General features: G+C 40.3%; 1 protein-coding gene across 1 annotated transcript; it reads right to left on the reverse strand.

Moving 5' to 3' along the window:
• Positions 1-757: 757 nt before the first annotated feature.
• On the reverse strand, positions 758-22,729 carry LOC114082789 (butyrophilin subfamily 3 member A2-like). The gene is given in 7 exon segments (XM_071613830.1): positions 758-975; positions 1,084-1,365; positions 4,145-4,478; positions 6,004-6,188; positions 6,457-6,520; positions 22,285-22,289; positions 22,417-22,729. Coding segments are annotated over 7 exon segments (1,401 nt in total).
• Positions 22,730-24,470: the final 1,741 nt, after the last annotated feature.

Raw genomic sequence — 24,470 nt, forward strand, 5'->3', positions numbered from 1 at the left:
GGATAAAGGTTATGTGTCTTAAGCAACCTATTGCATGGGAGAGCCACAGATAGTTTCCAAGGTTAAATTTAAAACCTCCCTGGCTGCCAAAACTAAAGAAGACCCTCAAAAATTCACAGATGGCATCCCACACAATATAATGGACAAGCCAAGGTTGAAATAAGATGCAGAATACATGACAGACCAGGGGTCACCATCACACATCACATGCAAGTTTCCACGTTCTAGGTAGAAAATAGGAGCCCAGATCTAGGAAATCTCAGAAAACAGGGTTCTGGGTTCCACTAGCTTCCAATTCTCTTTCCAGTGATGGGGACCCACATGTCTGTGCCTAGATAGACAAGGAGATGGGACACCAGGACACAGGAAAGGTAAGGAAACAAGGGATACCTGGAGAGTCACTTACCAGACAGATAAGCAGCTTTTCTCTGATCTGAAAAACAACAAGAAATAGAGGAACTAGGAACTACAACATCTGCTACCAAGGAAACATACAAAATCCAGGAGGGAAAGCAGATCTTAGAGATCAGCCTGCAGTTCATCTGAAAGAAAATGTAAAACAGCATGAATGCTCATCCCCAAGAAAAGGAAAGACTGTGTGCCTGGAAAATCTCAGAAAAACTTTTCTGTTTACTAGAATTTCTAACTACAAATCCACCCAACCCCACCAGACTCTATCTCTACACTCTGATCTCCTCAGGGCCCAGGACCCTGGATCTCCCAGAGATCAGACTCTGATCCCTGTCAGCTGTCCCACTCACCACAAGGTCTTCACACTTGCCTTCAGTGTCTTTTCCTTTGCCTGCTGTTCCTCTTCCTTAAGCTGCCGCAGATGTTCCCTTTCCTGCCTCACCTGCATTCTTGTGGAATGTGCTTTTCTGATAAAATAGCAAGCCCCCAAGAGTAGGAGCCCCAGCATGGTCAGGATCACAGCAAATGCTGGCTTCCAGGGAGAAGCCTGAGGGAAGAAGGGCTCTGTGGCCCAGGCAGACAGCAGGTCAGGGGCACACCCAGGAGAGCCAGCACACTCAGAGAGGCCAGCCCCTCCCCACAGCTCTGCTGGGAGTGGGAAGCAGCACTGACCTGGGATGTAAATAGCCATGGCCTTCTCCTGGCCCAGGACAGGGTTGAGGACAGAACAGGTCACATTCCCCACAGAACTGTCTCTCACCACCAGAGTGGCCTCCACACTAAACAGCTCCTCAGTGTCTTGGGTGTGGGCCTCAGAAAGTGTTGGGAACTTGTTTCCACTGAGGTCTCTCCACTGCACCTGGGGCTTTGAGAACCATCCTGTGGCTTTGCACACCATGCACACTCCATCCTCTTCTGGCCCTTCTATGTGCACTTGAGAGTCAGAGCCCATCCCTGTGGGAAGGAAGCTGTGGAGCCCCAGGAGGCTACCTTGGGCCCTGAGACCCCAGAGTTGCCAAGACATTACACAACTTCAGGGGAAGGTTTGCATGTTCAATTCTGAGAGTTCTATGGGAAGAGGAAATAAAAGGAAGGAGTACAGGGACCTACACAGGGCAATAGGCTCTTGTCCCCAGCCATGATGCGCAAAGCAAAAACAGGAAGAATTTGGTTTCAGGGCTCCCTCCTTGAATCTCCAGTCTTCCCACCTCACACACTCTCTTGTGACATCTGCCTCTCTGTGTATATCATGTCCAAAATTGTATTCAGTGACCACCTTGTCTCCTGAATTCTCTTCCCCTCCACCCATATCCCTATGAGTTATCTTTACCAGATTTACTTACATACACTTCAAACTCAATTTCAGAACTGAATTCATTAATTTGCACCACTTGTCAAAAAACTATTATTAAAATAACCCAATACTTCACCCTTCTTTATAGTCAGTTCTAGCACTTCCACTTACTTTTTACTGCCTTTACTTTCTGCCTCTGGGCCAGTAATGGGATTCAATTTGGCAATGAGAAATTAGCAAATATGACTAGTGCAGAGGCTTGAAAAGCACTTGCACCTTGGTTTATTCCCTCTGCCATTTCCACAGAAAGACAATCCTGGGCTGCCCTGCTACAGATGCCCTAGGTCAGCCACATGACCACCTGAAATGTAAGCACACCCAATCAAGGTGCACATGATAAACTTTTCATCTGACCGTAAGAACAAATAAAAATTAAAAGTAAAAATCTTAATTCTCCCTTTTGAATGAAAAATATTATCTTCCTTTTTCTTATAACATTTCCTATAGGAAACTTGCAATTACAAAAAGGTACTTTCTCCTCTTTTGAAAAGTTTATACATGATTCTGCAAACAGGCTAGGTTTTTTGCCAGGTTTGTTTTTTGAGAATGCCTTTCTCAAGGACCTGGGACCCATTTCTTTGAAATGTAAACATCAGGTAAGACAGCAACCCTTTGCCCCCTTTTCCATAAAAAGGTAGGAGCCTAACTTATGTGGGCATCTTGCTCGAAGTTGTAAAACTACCTCCTACCATAAAGCTAAAGAAGTTTATTTTTCTTCCAGATAAAGCCTATTAGATGACACAAATGATCTCCCAAACTACAAAGTAAATTTAGGATGAGTTATATGGAACAAATACTGCTTTGAGCCCTCTTAATTGTGAATTACTTATTGTTCATCATGAAAACAAGTATACAAAAAATTATGTATGCTTGGCTATAAAAAGAAAGATGAAATTCCACTCTGGTTTTATAATCCCTTAGCAGATCACCATTATATGTATCATATTTTGGTTTGATGCTTATTCAGTAATAAAGTGTTTTCTCATAGCATGGGAGATTTTGCTTTTAATTATGTTTCTGAAATATGACCAAAGATGTATGAGTAAACCCAGGTGAGATTAGCCAAGTTCAGCCCCAATTAGTTGAACTCACTTAGTGCCTGAATTAAATATATTTTTTATTGCCAGATACACTTGAGATTGTGGCTGTTTATTACACAGCATTATTACAGCAGTAGAACTGACACATAATTATCAAGTGTCCTGCCACAAACCAACAAATGGTGCAAATAAAACTCCGGAAGCCTCTAAACTCTTCTCCTCCCCTTCCAAACTCCATGCCCACAGATCTATTCAGTTGAATCTGGCTTCTAAACCTGTCTGACCCCTCCTCCCCCACCCCACTGCCATGCCTCACGTCAGGCAGTCATTCTCTCCACATCACGACTGCATTCCATGCCTCCTTCATGCTCACCTCCCATCCATCTATTTAAACTGCCAACATGAGTATTCCCAGCATGGCTCTGTTTAGGATTCCCCGTACTCTGCATCCAAACTCCATAATACAGCACACAAAACCATTACTGATCTGGTAACAGCCTTCCTTTCTTACACTTCTCCCCAAACTCTACCATCGGATACCCTCAGGGCCCTCACACTCAACACCACGAACTACCTGGTCAAATGTAAGTAGCTACAATCACCATGTTGTATGCCCTCTGCCTTTTCACCTTCCAGCCCATCAACATCCAGGGCCCTTGTGCCAGCCCAGGTGTCCACTCCTAATGACCTCATCCTGATACATGTGAGTGGTGTTAAGACAGGACCACCTCTTTATTCCAGTATTGCCATTTCTTACCATTCTCCCCCTCAATCCTCCTACCAACCATGATGGCCTCATTATACCCAGAATAATCAACCATACTCATAACTCAAAGGTTTCATTCCAGGTACTCCCTCTGCATTAAACTCTGGCCCCACAGATATCCACCTTGCTAAATACCTACTTCCTTTGAGCCTTACTCAAATGGTCAGTAAGACTCTGCCTGAGCCCCTATATAACATTGCAGCTTGTCCTAACTTCCAAGCTCACATCCTGAGCCCCTTTCCTAATTCTTCCTAGACTTTTGTCTTAACTACTTCTCACCTTACAACATTTTGAACTGAATTATTTATTATGATTTTTCTTCTTTTGACTCTAGAAGGTGACCTCCTCAGTGCTGGGATCTCTATTACACTGATATACCTCTGTGCACAGAACAAGTCCCCACATATTTTAGATGCTCAATGAACAGTGTTTGTATTGAATCAATGAACAAATGAATAAGCCAATATTTCCTCTATTTAACCTATAAAATGTGAGGCTAAATTAAATGACCCCTGATATTCCCACCAAACCCAGTACTCCCAAGGTCTCCAGAATAAACATCAAGTAACTAACCTGCCACCTTCAGTTCCAAATCAGCCTCCTGATAGAAGCCTCCATTTCTGAAGAAGCAGGTGTACATTTCATTGTCAGAAACCTGGATATTGTGGATGTGCACAGCAGCCTACCCCTGGGTGAGGAAGTTGCTCACCAGTGAAGTCCACCCGTACTCAGCCATCTGATCCTCAGTCTGTTCCTGTTGGTTCCAATAGAAGAACAGTGCTTGTGAGAATGTACTACGAAACCACCTGAGTTCCATGTTCTCTGCATTGATGGCTGGGACTAGGGCACAGGGCAGTATGGCATCCTCGCCAAGCACTTCCACAATGGGGTGTTGAGGGCCCACAACCTAGAACTGCTCTGTGGACAGAGACATAGTGGGGATAAACTTACAGAAACAAAGACCAAAAAACAGAGAACACACACCATCCAGCAGGAAGGCCAGGAATACTGGGGGAGGGTCCAGACGAGATGACCTGTGAGGTCTGATGGATTTGGAAGAGATCTTCTGACCATTTTGATGTGGCCCAGAAATGATAACAAAGACACTCCCTCATTGGCCTCTGCTCCTGGTCTCTTACTTGAAGAAATCTCTAAATCAATGATTCCCAAGCCTTCATGCAACTGAACCACTAGGATGCCTTATAGAGCACACATCACTGGACCCCACTCCCAGAGCATCTCATTCAGTACATCAGGGGGACTAAAGAATACGAATTTGTTAGGAGATCCTAGGGTGATTCAGGAAGCACACCTTGGGAACCCAAGGTCCAACTTGCTCTGTCTCAGGAAAGAACTGAAAACACACAAAAGTGAGCACTCTTTGGTCTTTCAGAAAATTTTTCACCCTGAAAATTCCCCTCTTCAAATTCTAAAATTTTTGCTGAAGTCCATATTTTTCTCCTCTAATAAAGGAGGAGAGAAATACATATGCATTTTAAAACAGAGTCAAATGGTATGTGCTGCTGTGAAAATCCTGTTCTCATCATTCATGGAAACCCCCATCACTGCATGTTAAAGAAGCAAGTTCACCTCACTCTCCATCCCTTAGTACTCTTGGGCTTCTAAAGCTACCATGTGACTCCTTTGCAGAACACACTGCAATGGGCCTCAAAAGAGCTACTCTCAAACCCTGTGCTGCTCCACTCTGGTCTCAGCCACCATTAAATCTCAACTGGAGGATGACTACGATTCCTGACCTCAGTGTTCCTTTTTGTGTGTGAACTAATACAAGTTGCTGTTCTGTTCCAAGCCTCCACATAGCTCCCCACTTCTCCCCAGGCATGACAAGGTGGACACTCTTTCCCAAGACCCCTCTGAACACACCTGCTGCTTCTCTCCCCATGGGCTCTAGTGCAGCAACCCTGGCCTCTGTGCTTCCTCACACTACAGGACACTGCCAGCTCTGCACAGGCTCCTCCCCCTGCAGGAACCCTCCTTCCTTACAGTTCAGTCCTCCTTCTCCAGGGTTATGTTCCCATCTACACACCACCTCACTGAACACTACTGCCTACCCACACCTGCTTCCCATGACCCTGACTGCCCACACCCTGCCCTGCTGCATTTCCCATCATGGTCATCTCCTCCAACACACATAGGCCTCTCTGGCTAGCTGCAGTTATTACTCACTGTCTCCTGCTAGAAGGCAAACTTTATGACAGAATTCTATCTGATTCTTTCATAGTACAGCACCTAACAATCAACATTTTATTAATACTTCAGGAATAAAATGAATTAATGAATGCTTGCAGCAACAAAAAAGGCAAGAAAACGAAAAATGAGGGAAAATGTATTTTCAAATGTTTTTATATCTTGCTGTTTAAAACCACAAAGAAGACAGATGGTTTTAAACAGCAAGATATAAAAATGGATACCTGGACAAGGAGAAGCAGGGAAGTGAGACAGCAGAGCAAGGAGCGACTGCAGCGCCCTTCCATATCTTTAGAGATGGGGAGAGAGATGAGGATGAGGGCCGAGACCTGCAGGCAGGAGGCAGGTCCAGCCCAGAGCTCCAGCACCTCAGCATAGAGAGCAGGGCTCAGGGCTGGACAGCAGTCCCCTGTTGGAGCAAAGCATTTCATACTGGTTCATCACTCTAACAGGGTGCTGGGCCCCCCCATAACTCTGACACTGAAAAACAGCTGAGCCCAGGATCCTTCTAGCTCTTCTGGGAAGACTGTGGTATCAGGAAACCATTAGAGTTCCCTGGTAAGAAACTGTTCCTTTCTTTCCCACTCTAACCAGAGGGCAGCTATATTTGGCCCAGAACACCAGCTTCTCCCTGGTTTCCTCCTCTTAGGTCACAGGTGTCTTCAAAGCCAACTTACCTGCTTCTCTGTCCTCCCACTTTTGAAAGGCTGTGACTTCCTGGAGCATCTCTAAACACAACAGCTAAACAACAAGAACCCCAGAAGACCCCAAAACTGCCCTCAGAATTTGCACCTGCCCCAGCTCAGAGCCAAATCCTCTGCTTCTGAGTCCAATGCTGAGGGCTCAATTTCCTCATATCCAAGAGGCATTCAGTCCCCAGGAATACGGGGAAAGCAGAGCCTGACATTAATTTCAGTCATCTCTGCAGAATCTCTGATACTGGGTCCCCAGTAAGCCCTCCAGTCAGAGGAACAACCCCTCTCTGGCTCCTTCCACCATTTAAAGCGAAAGCTTAAAAAAGGAGACTGGGAAGAGTGTGCTCTGCCGTATGGACATCACACCCTTTACCAGGAAGAAGGCAGCAGAGCATAGCAGCAAAAAGAGGCTACCCACAATTTTCCTGGAACACTGCAGAACAACCTCACTTAGAGGTGAAATGCCACCACCACCCCACAATGCCACCACCAATTACTGCCCTAATGGCAGAATCTCTGAGGCCTAGAGATGTTAGTGCCATGTTACAGAAAGAAGAAAACAAAATTATATTGAATCCCTACTAATTACCAAGAACTGTGCCTCATAAATTTTACTTATGCCATCTCATTATCACAACTGCAGAGATAAGGCCATGAACTCTGCCATATGGTAACATCAATCTACTAACTTCCTAGAGGAGGGAGAAGCTAGATGTGCCAGGAGGCTGCCTTCTACCACCACATCTCCAGCCCAGCCCAGCCCCCTGCCCCAGGTGACTCAAGTGAGCAAGATCCTGAAAGGGATCTTGGACTCCCAGTTGCCTCAATTACCTGGCAAGAAAGCTTATCTCAACCTGACCTGAGCATTCTCCCTCCCGAGGTTGCCCTTTGCCCTCCATTTGGGGAGGAGGGGGTGGAAGCAGTGACAAAGTGCAGGTCAGGTCTCCTTAAAGAACACTGGCAGAATCCTTGAACAGCACTGGCAGGGGACACAGAACCTCAGCACTGTCCTCTCCCAGCTCATCAGGATCACTGTTCAGCTGCTTCGACAAGAATCACCATTCACTGAACCACAAATATTTTTTTTTTGTATGAACTTAAATGATCCTAATACTAATAAGGCTAACATTTACTTTCTTTTTTGAGCAACATGAAATATCTCTTATCTTTTATGTATATTAAGTTTTTTCTAAAAGGCTTTGGATAAATGCCCAAACCATAGAACAATGGTTAATGCCAAATATATGAAATGCATTGGGATTCTAAAATGTGAGAGTTGATATAAAGTATTTACCTCCCCTCCCAATCTAACCCCATTTTTTCATACTGGGGATTGAACTCATACTAGGGAATCCCTCTGCCATTGAACCACAACCCCAGCCCTTTAACCCATTTTCTTAAGGACATAGAACCATATGTAACTTAACACTGCTAAGATGAGTTCACTGTGTTATCTTCTAATGTAGGAAAAGATTTAAAGAACTGTTTTCTGTCTATTTATTTCTAGAAAAAAATGAAAAAAGAAAAACACACACAAGTTGGTGAATTTGTTAATTTATCCTTCCAATCTTTATCCATCATGAACCTGGCTGATGGGCTGCCCTGTGACCTGGTAGCCCACTTAGCAGAGTCCCAGTGGTATGGCAGTGCAAGCCCCTTCTTCTGAGTTTGCCCATCTGCCTCTCTGGTGAGGAGACCCTTCCCAGGTGAGGATGCCACCTCCAAAACTGAAATATTAAACCACAAATGGCTAAGAGACCTCCTTATGCCTCATACTCTCTTAGTGGAGCCAGGGCCTGGCCCAGCCCTACCCTGAATTCAGCTGTTGAGCTCTACTGGCTGGAGCACCTGCCCCACCATCTTCTGCATGAGCATCCACCCCCTTCCTCATCTGAGATTCCATGGAGGTAAAGTATCACTCCCACTCAAGCCCTGAGATAGAAAATGGTAAGGGAGTGAGGCCAGCGGGACAAAAATTATACATTCCTATAGAAAATTTAGTGAATTTCATTACACTCATAGAAAGCAAAAAATAAATAAACATTTAAATGGAAAGACAACCGACTGAGAGAAAGCTGGCATAAAAATGGAAAGAACAAGAAAGGATCCAAGATGATGGAATACAGGAGGTACTGTTTCTGGCTACTCTGTGGAATTAAACCAAGAAAACAGTCAGGCGGGGTCTCTACAAGGTCTCCTAGATGGAATACAACACTCCAAGCATGCCACAGGACCCATACACAGCAGATTTTCACAGAAACCATCAGAGCTGTGACCACCTGCACAGAAATCAGAGCCTCTGTGTTCCAGTAAGACTCCGGACTCTGGACACAAAGCCCGCAGTTCTAGTGCACACACATCTCTCAAGCAGTGTAGCAGAATCACCTAATCAGCTACACACCGCTCCCACGCAAGCCACATGTCTGCAATCTACCCACAGCATAAAGCCATCTCAGCTCCCCCCCACCTCACCAGATACCCTAGCACTGGTAGCAGACCCAGTACATCTTGGAAAATATCTCTCACCAGTGGGCGTGGCTACCAGCGCAGACCTCCATTTGAACAGGTACCTGGTTTCCAAATTCCTCCTCCTACCACACTTCCCAGCTGTGATTACTTGGCACAATGACTACCCAGTGCAAAATCTGCTCTCAGCTGAACTGGAGTGGGAACGCAATGTGACCAGAGCACCGCCCAACTGGCACAAACCTGAGGGTTAGAGGTCCTGCAGTTGCGGCCTGATAAGCAAAGGAGGGAGAGTCTAGTGACATAAGAGTGAAAAACCTAAATCAAATCAGAGAGAACAGGATCAGGAAGCTCCAGGCAGGAGAGGGAGAAGATAGTGGGTGGGGGGCTCAAGTCTTCTCACCTTGGTTAAGACAATTCCACCTACTGGAAGAAAAGAGGAGCAGAAAAGAAAGAGAATTCTAAGAATTTTTTTTTTGTAGTTGTTGTTGTTGTTTTTATTTATTTACTTTTTGACTTCTTATTCTTCCCCTCTACCCTTCTATCCTCTGGCCCTCATAATCCCAACATATGTGAAACAAAAAATTTTACATGAAATAGAACTATGAGAACTGAGTCACATGAATAATATAATATAGAGGAATTTTTTTCTTTTTTCTTTTTCTTCTCTCTCTTTTTTCTTTTTTCTTCCCCTTTTTTCTTCATTCTTCATGCACCCTCCAAATTTTATTATCTCAACATTCTGTAATTTTCTAAATACATATGTGTGTTTGTTTTTATGTACTCTACTGTCCTCTCATGTACTTGTCTACCCTAAATTACCACCTGTCTATTCCCTTGCTTCCAACCCTCTTCATTAGAGTTCTCCTTCAAATTTTCTAAGGTATATTAACCCCATACCCTCATATCCTTCCCCCTTAGCATATTGTCCTATGCCCAACACAGTTTACTGTCCACCACCAGAAACTGTATACCTTTTAAGAAACTACTGATTATATTAAAAATAATAATTGAATCCAACATTTCTGGACATTGAGACTAACTATAAATGTCTTAATAACAATAATTTGCTTATAGGTGATATACTCTTGCTATTAGGATCTGTTAACATTGTGCTTTCCCACAAAGGAGGGAATCTTGGAAACATACAAGAGCACTAAAAGTCTACAGGGTAAAAAAAAAAAAAAAAAAAAAAGTCTCATAGAGCTGGAAAGAAAGAAATGTGAGCAACATGAAAAGACAAGGGAAGAAAGTACCACAAACAATTCAAGACAACACATCATTAGAAGAACTGACAGCTACAGCAGAAAAAAAAATACAGAGAAATATTTCAGAATATACATTGTTAAAATATTTAGGGATCTCAAAGAAGACATTATACAACAAATACAGGCAGTGAAAGATCACTTTGACAATGAGATACATAAACAAATCCAAGAAGCAAAAGATCTCCTCAATAGAGAGATAGAGGTTATGAAAAAAAAAAAAAACAGAAGTCCTTGAAATGAAAGACATAATAAACCAAATTAAAAACTCAAACAAGAGTATCACCAATAGAGCAGACCTGTTAGAAAACAGGACATTGAAGATAAAGTATATCACCTTGAAAAGAATGTAGACAGCACAGGGAAAATTATGAGAAACCATGAGCAGAACAAATAACAAAGAGTTATTGGGATAGAGGAAGGCATAGAGGTCCAAACCAAAGGAATGAGCAATCTGTTCAATGAAATAATATCAGAAAACTTTCCAGACATGAAGCATGAAACACAAATCCATATTCAAGAAGCCTACAGGATGCCAAATGTTCAAAATCACAACAGATCCACACCAAGACATACTATAATGAAAATGCCCAACATACAGACTAAGGAGAGAATTTTAAAAGCCGCAAGAGAAAGGAAGCAGATTACACATAGAGTAAACCAATTAGGATAAAGGCAGATTTTTCAACACAGACCCAGAAAGCTAAAAGATCCTGGAAAAACATATTTCAAGCTCTGAAAGATAATGGGTGCCAACGAAGAATATCATATCCAGCAAAACTAAGCTTCGGATTTGAAGATGAAATAAAAACCTTCCACAATAAAAAAAAAATGTTAAAAGAATTTATAGATAGAAAACCGGCACTACAAAACATACTTGGCACAATATTTCATGAAGAGGAAATGAAAAACATCAATGAAACCAGCAGAGGGAGGTATTACACTAAAGGAAAAACTAATCAAAATATAAAACCAAGTCAAATTAAATAACAAAATTAAACAAATATGGCTGGAAGTACAAACCATATCTCAATAGTAACCCTAAATGTGAACGGCTTAAACTCACCAAACAAAAGACATCGGCTAGTAGACTGGATTAAAAAATAGATCCATCAATATGCTGCCTACAGGAGACTCATCTGATAGGAAAAGACATACACAGACTGAAGGTGAAAGATCAGAAAAAATCATACCACTCACATGGACCTCAGAAGCAAGCAGGGGTGTCCATACTCATCAAATAAAATAGACTTCAAGCCCAAGTTAATCAAAAGGGATAAAGAAGGACACTACATACTGCTAAAGGGAACCATTCACCAACAAGATATAACAATCATTAATATATATGCCTCAAACAATTGTTCTGCTATGTTCACCAAACAAATTCTTCTCAAGTTCAAGAGACAAATAGACCACAACATGAAATCATGTGTGACTTTAACACACCTGCCTCACCACTGGACAGATCTTCCAAACAAAAGTTGAATAAAGAAACTATAGAATTCAATAACACAAGTAATAACTTAGACTTAATTGACATATAGAGAATATATCAGCCAACATCAAGTGGATACACTTTTTTCTCAGCAGCACAAGGATCCTTCTCAAAAATAGACCATATATTATACCATAGGGCAACTCTTAGCAAATATAAAGGAGTAGAGATATAACCATGCATTTTATCCAATCATAATGGAATCAAATTGGAAATCAATGATAAAATAAGAAATTAAAATTCCTACATCACATGGAGAATGAACAATGGGCTACAAAAGACATCAAGGAGGAAATTAAAAAATTCTTAGAGATAAATGAAAACTCAGAAAACATATCAAAATCTCTGTGACTATGAAAGCAGTACTAAGAGGAAAATTCATTGCATAGAGCTTATTTCTAAAAAGAAGAAAAAGCCAACAAATAAATGATCTCATACTACATCTCAAAGCATTAGAAAAAGAAAGGCAAATCAGCAGCAAAAGCAGTAGAGGGCAAGAAATAATGAAAATCATTGTTGAAATCAATGAAATTGAAATAAAAGAAACAATTGAAAAAAATTGACAAAACTAAAAGTTGGTTCTTTGAAAAAATAAATAAGATCAAAAGACCCTTAGCCATGCTAATGAAGAGAAGAATAGAGAGAAGCCAAATTACTAGCATATGGGATGAAAAAGGCAATATCAGAATAGACACTACAGAAATACAGAAGATAATTAGAAATTATTTTGAAACCTTATATCCAATAAAATAGAAGATAGTGAAGACATCGATAAATTCCTTAAGTCATATGATCTGCCCAGATTGGGTCAGGAAGATATACACAACTTAAACAGACCAATATCAAGTGAGGAAATAGAAGAAGCCATAAGAAGATTACAACCAAGAAAATCCCAGGACTGGATGGATATACAGTAGAGTTTTACAAAACCTTTAAAGAAGAACTAATACCAATACTCTTCAATCTATTTCAGGAAATAGAAAAAGAGCAAGTACTTCCAAATTTATTCTATGATGCAAACATCACACTGATTCCAAAACCAGACAAAGACATTTCAAATAAAGAAAACTTCAGGCCAATATCTCTAATTAATATAGATGCAAAAATCCTCAATAAAATTCTGGCAAATTGAATACAAAAACATATCCAAAAGATCATGCACCATGATCAAGTGAGATTTATCCCCAGGATTCAAGGTTGGTTCAACATACGGAAATCAGTAAATGTAATTCACCACATCAATAGACTTAAAGATAAGAATCATATGATCATCTCAATAGACACAGAAAAACATTTGACAAAATACAGCACCACTTTATGTTCAAAACACTAGAAAAACTAGGGATAACAGGAACTTACCTCAACATTGTAAAAGCTATCTATGCTAAGCCTCAGGCCAGCATTATTCTAAAAGGAGAAAAATTAAAGGCATTCCCCCTAAAATCTGGAACAAGACAGGGATGCCCTCTCTCTCCACTTCTATTCAACATAGTTCTTGAATAACTGGCCAGAGAAATTAGACAGATGAAAGAAATTAAAGGAATAATTATAAGAAAAGAAGAACTTAAACTAGCACTATTTGCTGATGATATAATTCTATACCTAGAAGACCCAAAAGGCTCTACCAAGAAACTTCTAGAACTAGTAAATGAATTCAGCAAAGTGGCAGGATATAAAATCAGCACCCATAAATCAAAGGCATTCCTTTATATCAGTGACAAATCCTCTGAAATGGAAATGAGGAAAACTAGCCCATTCAAAATATCCTCAAAAAATAAATAAATAAATAAATAAAATACTTGGGAATTAATTTAACAAAAGAGGTGAAAGATCTATACAATGAAAACTATAGAACCCTAAAGAGAAAAATAGAAGAAGACCTTAGAAGATGGAAAGATATACCTTGCTCATGGATAGGCAGAATTAATATTATTAAAATGGCCATATTACCAAAAGCACTTTACAGATTTAATGCGATTCCAATCAAAATACTAAAGGCATTCCTCACAGAAATAGAAAAAGCCATTATGAAATTCATCTGTAAAAATAAGAGACTCAGAATATCTAAAGCAATTCTAAGCAGGAAGAGTGAAACAGGTGGTATCGCTATACCACATCTTAAACTATATTACAGAGCAATAGTAACAAAACAGCATGGTACTGGCACCAAAACAGGCTGGTAGTCCAATGGTACAGAATAGAGGACACAGAGACCAACCCACAAAATTACAACTACTTTATATTAGACAATTGTGCTAAAAGCATGCAATGGAGAAAGGATAGCATCTTCAACAAATGGTGCTGGGAGAACTGGAAATCCATAAGCAACAAAATTAAATTGAATCCCTATCTCTCACCATGCACAAATATTAACTCAAAATGGATCAAGTATCTCGGAATCAAACCAGAGATTTGCATCTAATACAAGAAAAAAAAATGGTCCTAATTTCCATCATGCGGGGTTATGCCCCAAGTTCCTTAATAAGACACCTATAGCACAAGAATTAAAACCGAGAATCAACAAATGGGATGGGATGAATTCAAACTAAAAAGATTTTTTCTCAGCAAGAGAAATAATATGGGAGGTGAACAGGGAGCCTACATCCTGGGAACAAATTTTTACCCCTCACACATCAGATAGAGCTCTTATCTCTAGACTATACAAAGAACTCAAAAAGTTAAACACCAAATAAACAAATAACCCAATCAACAAATGGGTCAAGGACCTGAACAGACACTTCTCAGAAGAGGATATACAATCAGTCAACAAACACATGAACAAATGTTCACCATCTCTAGCCATCAGAGGAATGCAAATTAAAACTACTCTAAGATACCATCTCACTCCAGTAAGAATGGCAGACATTATGAAGTCAAACAACAACAAGTGCTGGAGAGGATGCAGGGAATAAGGTACACTCATACATTGCTGGTGGGACTGCAAATTGGTGCAGCCAATTTGGAAAGCAGTATGGAGATTCTTTGAAAAGCTGGGAATGGAACCACCATTTGACCCGGCTATTCCTCTTCTTGGACTATACCCAAAGGACCTAAAAACAGCATACTATAGGGACACAGCCACATCAATGTTTATAGCAGCACAATTCACAATAGCTAGACTGTGGAGCCAACCTAGATGCTCTTCAGCGTATAAAAAAATGTGGAATTTATACACAATGGAATATTACTCATCACTAAAAAATAACAAGATCATGAAATTTGCAGGGAAATGGATGGCATTAGAGCAGATTGTGCTAAGTGAAGTTAGTCAATCCCCCCCAAAAAAAAAGCAAATGACAAATGTCTTCTCTGATATAAGGGGGGTGACTCTAAATGGAACAGGGAGGAAGAGCATGATAAGAAGATTACCTCTAGATAGGGAAGAGAGGTGGGAGGGAAATGGAGGGAGAAGGGGAATAGTATGGAAATGGAAGGAGACCCTCATCGTTATACAAAATACATGTATGAAGATGTGAGGAAAAAAAATATTTATGTCACCTTAGATTGCATAGAGAGAAGTGATAGGAGAGGAGGGGAGGGGAAGGGGAAAAGGAAGGACAGTAGAATAAAATAGACATTATTATTGCTGTGTGTACATATGTGACTGCATGACCAACCTGTACACTCAGAAAAATGAGAAATTATATCCTATCTGATACAAATGTATGATATGACAAGGTCATTGTACTGTCATGTGTAACTAATTAAAACAAATAAAAAATTTAAAAAATGTATATAACAGTTTTGGAAAACTTAGAGTGACATGTTTCCTCTGGATCACCACTAGAGAGAGAGGACTATGGCAACAGGCAGGGAAACCCTCATTGAACCCTTTAGTTCTGTATCTGTTACTGGCCTTCTCTCTTAAGCCCTGTGTGTTTCTTTTCTTTTTTTCAGTTTTACACAATACATTCATTTTATTTATTTATTTATTTTTATGAGGTGAGGATTGAACCCAGGGCCTTGAATGTGTTAGGCAAGTGCTCTACAGCTGAGCCACAATCCCAGCCATGTATTTATATTCTTTTTGCTGCTACAACCAATGGTCATAAATTTATTGGCTTAAACAAGGCAAATTTATTATGTTACAGTTCTGGAGGGCAGAAGTCTGAAATGGGTTTCAGTGGCAGGGCTGTGTTCCTTCTGGAAACTCTAGGGAAGAAGCAGTTTTCTTGCCTTTTCCAGAGTCTAGAAGTGGCCTACATTTTTTGGCTCCTGGTCCCCTTCCATCCTCATAGCCAGCACTGGTTGGGCAAATCTTTCTCACACTGTATCTCTCTGACACTGACTTGTCCTTTCATCTTCCTTGTTTAAGTATATTTGTGATTACATTGGACCTGCTTGGAAAATTCTGGCTACTCTCCCTATTTAAGATCATCAGATTAGCAAAGTTATTTCCTTCTGCTGCCTTAAATCTCCTTTGTGGTGTAACCTAGTCACAATTATTTCACTTCATTTCATAGGAGTAGATTAGCCTATTCTCTTTTTTCTTCCATCCCTCCTTCTTTCTTTCTTGATTTGGTACTGGGGATTGAACTCAAGGACACTTTACCACTGAAGTGCATCCCCAGCTCTTTTTATTTCATGAGACTGGTTCTCCATAAAATGCTTAGGGCCTAAATTGCTGAAGCTGGACTTGAACCTGTGATACTCCTGCATCAGCCTCCCAAACCACTGGGATTATAGGTGTTCACCATTGTACCCAGCAACCTATCCTATCCTTTTTCCTGTTAGCTTGGGTTTTCTTTCAGATGGCTAGCCTCTAAACCAACGAATTAGTTTAAAATAACTTATTTGGTTTTTGTAAAAATAAAATAAACTCAACCACTGGTCACTCACATGAGGTAGGACTTATTTACTTTTAGCTCAGGTGGAGATCCTTGCAACAACAGGGGTGCTATAGGTGTCAGGTAAGGGAGTACTCCAGCTTGTGGTGGGCTTTGGAATATCATCTGAATCTTGACATTTATTAGAATTACTCATGCCAATGAAATGAAGTCTTCTTCGGAAGGCTAGCATCTGAAATCTGAAATAGAATCAAAAGGGGATTAACAGATGGATGATCTGAAGGTGAGGTGTCATAGTGATTTATAATCCCTGATCCTGCAGCCATGAATCCGTTTCTTTGGGTCAGGTGAATAATTTTTGCAGCACTCAGGAAATTGTTCAAAATGGCCCCTGGTGTTAGCAAACAAGCAAAAAGCTTGCAAACTCAGTTGTTGCCTGGGCAGCAAGCATCGGAGGCTGGCTCTAATTGGCTGGTATACCATGGTAAAATTTATTGCTGTCACAAGCAGGCATGAGGTAGATGGTTAGCATTTTCAGAGAACACAAGGACCACTTGCATCAGAATTACATGGGAGTTTGTTTAAATCTGGAATTCCCAGGACACATGGTTAGGAATTCATAATTGGTAGGACTGGGATATGGTCTGGAATCTATCTTTTAGAAAATTCCCCAGGCAACCCTTATGCCAGGTAAAGTTTGGGAACTACTGACAAAGAAAATGGTGTGTTTCTTAAAAATCCCTATATAATTCCCTTCTTGCCCCTTTGGTCTGAGAACCAGAGCAATTTTCTTGTGTACTAAGGCTCAATCTTAAAAAAGACAAAGCTTATTTTCTGCCCTAGGCATTTATAATAACAAGTACTATAGTTTTTCTGAGTGCTAAGGGTTTACATAGGCCTTTCAAGATTTGTGCAAAAGGGATGTAGCTTAAGTGATACAGTGCTTTCAAAGCATTCAGGAGGCCTCAGGTTCAATCTCTAGTACCCTGCCACCCACCCCAAATTCTGCAAGCATAGAAATTTTTTTTCCAAGGAACATCAATTAGTTTGAAGAGAAGGAATTAACATTCGGATGGAGAAGAGCAAAAAAACTGAAGCCAGCTTCAAGAAGGAGAGGAACACACACAGCAGAGAGATGAAGGCTAGTCCTTAATGGCAATGTTGATTACTTAAATGATTAAGATTCTACCATATCTGTGAACTTCCTCATGTTGTAGCCTGTTTTAACTGGGTTTCCTATTACTTGTGACCAAAAATTTCCTAATGTCTGTGGTCACTAGTTTGTTTTGTACTCTCTTGGTTTATGCAATTTACATGTAAAATGTAAAAAAAGTAAAAAGCAGAGAGAAAACTGTTGCTTTGGGATTGAAAGATGCAAAGGTCTTTAGGATAAAATTTGTTTATAAGAAAGCTGTTGAGTGAGCTGTGTCTTCCTCCTATATTTTCATGCCTTTCAGTTCCCATGAGTGTCCACATCCACAAAACAAACTCATTAAATTAGCTTTTATTTGCAAAAAAAAAAAAAGACTCTTTCTCAAAAAGGGGAAGCATGGGGGTGGACTGGGAATGTGGCTCAGTGATTAAGCACCCCTGGGTTCAATTCCTACTACAAAAAAAAAAAAAAAAAAAACAAGGAAAGGGTTTATTGGAGAGGGGAAGAGAAAAAGGAAACAACCTATTCACCTACCACAAAGGTCTTAGGCATGTAAAATCTATGTATAGTCAAAATAATCCTGGAAAATCCTTATAGCACACATCAAGCATACATAAGGTTTTTCAGTTTACAGTTAGTCTTCATTATTTGATTGATGTCCAAGTTTCCTCTAGAATATAAATTTCATGGTGATGTGCACATGATCCCAAAGCCTGAGATTACTGAGCCTGTCATATCATGGCTACTTAGTACATATTTGTTCAGTGAATATAACTGATCACATGGATTACCCTTATGCTTTGGGATAATTCAGCTCATCGTGGTGAAAGCAGATGCAGGAGCAAAACCTCTCATCTCATGGCTGAAAATGAAAGAGTCAAAGAGAAAAGGGTCCTAAAATCTCCTTCAAGGGGACACCCACAATGACTTAAGACCTCCTGCTAGGCCCCGCATCCTAAAGGCTCCACCATCTCCCATTGGCACTGTGATGAGACAGAGTCTTGAATATACTTACTCCATTTTGTTTAGTAACTCCATTTTGTGAAACAGCTATGCCAAATAGAAAGGTCATGACTGGGGCAAGTTGTTATTCCTTTTGTTGTGGAAACCCTCAAGAACACGGAACTATCTAACTGGGCTCTGTTTCTGTAACTGGAGTACCTGGGCTTATTCTAATGGCTAAGTCTCCCAACATCTGACTGCAATCTCTCGCTTCTGTAACTTGGCTTGCTTGCATTGGCTAACCCCCCTAACATCCCTTTTGTGGTTTTTTGGCTTAAATATGAGGTCAAAGTGAAGGGGATGCATCATTTTGATTATCTGGATTTTAGAGAGTAGAGTGTCTGCCACTGGCTAGCAACAAAGGCTTAATTGGGATGGCAATGTGTGGTCTGAGAGTTATTTGAGGGTCTAGGTATCAATATAACAGCACCAAGCTGGGAGCTGTTGCATTCCAAGACTAAACACTCAGGGTCACTCCTGTGAACTGGGCTTTACAAAATAACCACACAGAGAAATACCTTTCTCTTTGAGTCCTGTTATGTCTCCTCTGACCTTAGAGGTCCACAGAAAAAAAGTAATAGGAACATGTGCTGAACCCTTTTATTGGGAAGAAGCCATTCAAATGAGGCAAGGGATCAGATTTCAGGAGGCTGAGTCTAGCTTCTGATATCTACTGTCAGCAGATTGACTGACATCTAGGAAGGCCACACCAAAAGGCAGAGAGAGAAGTGGACACACAAAGGGAGTTTCCATGGAATATTCTATCACAAACAGGGCAAAGGGGTAGGATTACAAAGGAAACAAGTAAGTGTAAGCCCTAGGGGCATGCCCCACAAAGAGAACCTCCTTGCTATCCCAGCAGAGTGGGGTTGGGGGGTACACCTAGTCATAAGTCATGGCACAACTGCCCAGACTGCAGTGATTTTTCAAATCCCTGAGGTGCATCAGGAATGGAAGGTGTGGTCACTCAGTATGGCTCCCCATAGGGAGCCAACTTTTAATGTGAGGGACATTTGAGACCCAAATGATAGTAGCATGGTACTACTTCATGTTTTCTGGTACTAAGACCAGAGAGATCCAACCCCTGTCATCCCTCAGAAAAATGGCACACCACTTAATACAGCAAGCAAAAGCCCCACAATACACTCAACAGTGAATCCAGTCAGATCATCCTTTGTAACACTTCCTGGTGTGGACCAGGGCAAAATGCCAAGGTCCAGGTCAAAGGAGCAATCTCCAGGGGGAATGAGAATAGGTGGACCAGGGACCCAACTTTCTGCTGCCCTTGTTCCTTCAGAGGTAAGTCAATACAGAAACAGGTGGGCTGGGTGGCCTTTGACTTGGTGTCAGCTCGTAGAAACCTTGATAAAGTATCATTCTGGTACCAGATATGATGATAGACATGGATAATAGTTTTGATCATAATAGAATTATTAGAGCATCCCTCCAACCCCACTGGAAAGACAATGTGGCTAGTCAACGTAGAACAGTAGAGAAAAGAAAAAAAGAAAGAATAAAGGACCCAGTGGAAGTGAAAGATTAATGAACTCCCTCAAAACTAATGGTCTGGTCTGGACCTCACCTAAGAGACTATGATTTTTCTCCAGAGCTTTGTGTGGTGGGAGGACACATAGCAGGTGCAAAAGAAGGAAAACAAAGGCCATTTGGGGAGGATGACTCTTGAGAACAGAAACTAACTCTCCAAATATCCCTTGGCCTTTCTGAGAGTCCCTCTCCCTCTGATAAAGAACTCTGCTTCCCATCAGATGTCCTCCTCACTGAGGCAGAGAGAGTCAGAAAGATGAATGGAAAGGTTATGGACAACAATGGGAGGTTCATACAGAGAATGAGGCAAAGAAAACATTAGCCAAGGACTGTGGGAGGTATATATAGTATGTGACCAGAATTTGTCTCCCCTTCTGATTGGTGTGACATTGTTAGTCACCTTGTGATCTGGTTGCCTAGGTAACCATAGCAGGTAGCCCTGATCTTTAGGGTCGAGCAAATGTGTCCTTGTGCATGGGTGTGCCTTCCTACATCCCCATGGGTAGACCTATGCTCACCTGTTCCTTTGTGATATTGCCCCTTGCCCTGTTTGTGATAGAATGTTCCATGGAAACACCCTTTGTGTGTCCCCTTCTCTTACTCTGCCCTTGGGTGTGGCATACCCATATGTCAGTCAACCTGCTGACAGTGGACATCATGAAGATAGACTCAGCCCCTTGAAATCTGACCCCTTGCCTCTTTTGAATAGCGTCTCCTCAATAAAAGGGGTCAGCACATGTGGGGTCTCTCTTTCTACAGACCCTTAAGGTCAGAGGAGCCATCACAGAACCCCCAAAGAAAAGGTATCTCTGGCTCTTGTGTGGTTATTTATCACAGTCCAGTACCCCTGGAGTGACCCTGAATGTTTAAGTCACTGGGAATGTGAAAAAGGTCTTTGTGATGAACTGGAAACTGGAAGGTACTCAGTTAGGAGGAAGACCAAAGTAAGGGAATGAGAAAAGAGAGTCCACAGTTATGAGAAGGTTTCAAGTTAGAATAGAGGATCTGAGTTCCAGTCCTGTGGGGATGATCCCGAAAAGACTCTTGCTCTTTTTATTCTTCTTGTCAATTCTGCAGGGGAAAAATATTTGGGTGTGTTGCAACTTATATTTTAATTTTTGGTATTTCCAAATTAATAAAAAGGTATTTTGTAACGCATTTATCTTAAAAATCACCTAATATAAAAATATTCTACTTACAATTAACATAAAATTTTTTAATTGATCTATTGAAATAAAAAACACTGAATAGTTTTCATAGTTATAAATATCTTCTTTTTTTAAGTATTTAATCCAGTATTTATTCCACTCATGATATTCTTTATAACCAGAATACAAGTCATAAGAACAATGTATCAAATAATTTGCTGGTAGTCTTAAATAATGCAGCACAGCATTACTTTTAATACTTCTCCATTGTAGGTTGTTAAAAACTCAAACAGCAATTTTCATTATTGATTTAAAAAAAGCTTTAAATTTTTAAAAAAGGACACTATATACCAAGCTGTTTCATAATTTAAGTATTTTTCCATTTATAAAAAAAGCTTTGGAAGCTGGATGCTTGAATCTGTTTCTCTACTCATCTGCCACACCCTCTCCCAACTACAAGTTAGTACAGGGTTACTGCAAGAATGTTAGGCTTTGACATTAATTTTTTCTTTAATATAGTACTTTAAAAATCTGAGAAAGAATTCAAGGAAAAAAGATTCATGTCATTATTTTTCAAATAAAAAGGAAAACTAAGTTAATAAATTTTAGGCATAATAACAGTGTCCCTTTGAGGTAGAATGCTAAAAGAACTTTTGATCAAATCACAACCTAATTTAAACCTCTGCATCAGAAATTAACTTCTCATAAATTCTCTATAAAGTTAACTGTGGAGAATACATTATCTTGGAATGTATTCTCCACATGTATTGTTAACAAGTCTTCCAAGATAATGTACAGTGGACAAGAATGTTAATCCTACAACTGCTGCCTTCATGTCCATTGAAAGCACAAAATTCTCCTATAAGATATCCAAGATCCAATCCCAAAGTCTTTAGCATCCTATGATGAAAAGCACAGCCATGCTAACTTTAGTCACAAATCATAATACCACACCTAGAAAACAAAAATAGAATTAGTGGCAGTTTATTGCCTTATACAAATTTAACCAACATGGTAACCATGCCAAAGGAATTAAAACATTTTAGAACATATGTACAGACTGTACATTTTAAAAACAAACAATGGGCCTCCATGAACTCAATGATCTCCTTGGAATCTTGAACATCTGCATTCAACATGTCTATCTCAGGACTTTCCTTTCCATCTTTCTTGATTTTTCTAGGTCGCATTTTTCTGTTGGTCAATATTCTTCTGAACTGGAACTGGAATTCTTGGAAACAGTAGGAAAAATACTCCAGTTTTGTGAGAAAAGACCGAAGCATTTCTTCAATGGTCATCACACAGCCTCCACCAGCCTTAACATTTAGGTCATCTTCATCATCAAGGAAGGATTCAAACCAGTCCCAAAGATCTGTAGGGGTCTGCATGTACATTCTATACATAAATCCAAGGGCTCTGATATATGGAAAGTCTCTGTGTTAAAACACCCATAACTTTTTTGTGAGTTCGTTTCAGAGTAAATCATTTATATAACAAGCAAAAATCTGTAGAAACAATTCCTTCTATTCCAACACTTCGAATCCCTTCGCACATCCCTGTCTAGCCAGCTGTTTTCCTTTTCCCCAAGGTTCAACATGTGTGACCTTAAAGTAGATCTCATCCACCACCTCGTGGTAGGTCTTGAGCTCCTAGAGCTGCACTTTGAAGTAAGGCGACCACAGATGTTGGTCAGGATCATGGGATTGAGGTCATGGTCTTCTCTTTGCCCCACAGTGGCAGCACATTGCCCTACTTGTCGGAGACCACCAGCTTAGTGGCGCCGCCACCACTGCACTGCTGCTACTGCTGCTGCTGGACCGCAACTGCCTGGTGCTGTGGCTGCAAGTTGCCTGTTAGTTGGAGCTATTGTTAGCCATGTTGAAACAGAAGGATAAATATCTTTCTCACTGAAGAGCAATACTGACCAAGATGTATTTATATCACATGCATTTATGAATATATAACAATGAATCTCACTACTATGTGAAATTATAATGCACCCATAAAAAATTGGAAAAAATATTATATATATAGTATTCCTCAAACCAACCATTTAGACTTTTTTCTTTCTTTCTTTTTCCTTCTGGTTTTAATTAACGTTCTGTATCACATACTACATGCAAGAAATTTTTTATAAATCTTTTCTGATACTAAAATAGTAAATAAGTAAGACTCTGGGACAAGTATAGAAATCAAAGAACTTATTTAATTAATCAGTACTATAATTGGTATTATTTTAGGCTGGTTCACAGAGTATTTTAAGGAACAGGATGCTTATTGTTCAACAATAAATACAATTTAAATTAAAGATTCTATGATCCTGCAATCCCATGACTAGTAAAATATTGATGAAAAACAAATCAGTGTGGCAAAGAGATATCTGCACTCCCATATTCACTGTGGCTCTATTCACAATTGTCAAGATATGGAATCAACCTAGGTGTCCATGGATGGATGAGTAGATAAAGAAAATATATGTACAAACACACAAACACAAACGCACACATACACATACATACAGCTAATACATAATCTTTGTATTAGCCTATCAATGCTCCAGTATGACACTGGAAGGTCATAAAACCCAACTCTTTAATCTTTTTATGTTTTACATAATTTTTCTTGACAATATAAAGAATGGATGCCTTCAATAATATTGAGGTAGTACTAAAACAGGAATAAACCATGACAAAAACAACAAGAGACTGAGTAGAACTGCTCAAACAAGGACCTACAGCAGCCATTCTATGTGGACAGTGAAGTGGAGCTGGCCTGTGGGGTTAAGTTCATTCATATTCTCATTCTCTCTCTCTCTCTCTCTCTCTCTCTCTCTCTCTCTCTCTCTCTCTCTACCAAATTAAAGCAAGCTTATACACAATAGTGTACACAGGAGAGCTGATCAGTGACTGCCTCACCCAAATGCAAGGACAGAAGACAGCATCTGTCATGAGAGCAAGGATGTGTTTAAAACACAAAAAGTTACAAAGGTGGGTGTCTTGGGAGCTTACAGCTGACAGGGTTCTGGCAACCCTAATACAAGGGCAGATAGCAGGTTAATGATCTATATGGCTTAACATCTCAAGGTAGGGAGTAAATTCAGATTTTAAAATCAAAGTTAATGAGGAGCAGCTGAGA

This window comes from Marmota flaviventris, chromosome 6 (assembly GCF_047511675.1).
Source record: "Marmota flaviventris isolate mMarFla1 chromosome 6, mMarFla1.hap1, whole genome shotgun sequence".
In the NCBI taxonomy this organism is placed as follows: domain Eukaryota; kingdom Metazoa; phylum Chordata; class Mammalia; order Rodentia; family Sciuridae; genus Marmota; species Marmota flaviventris.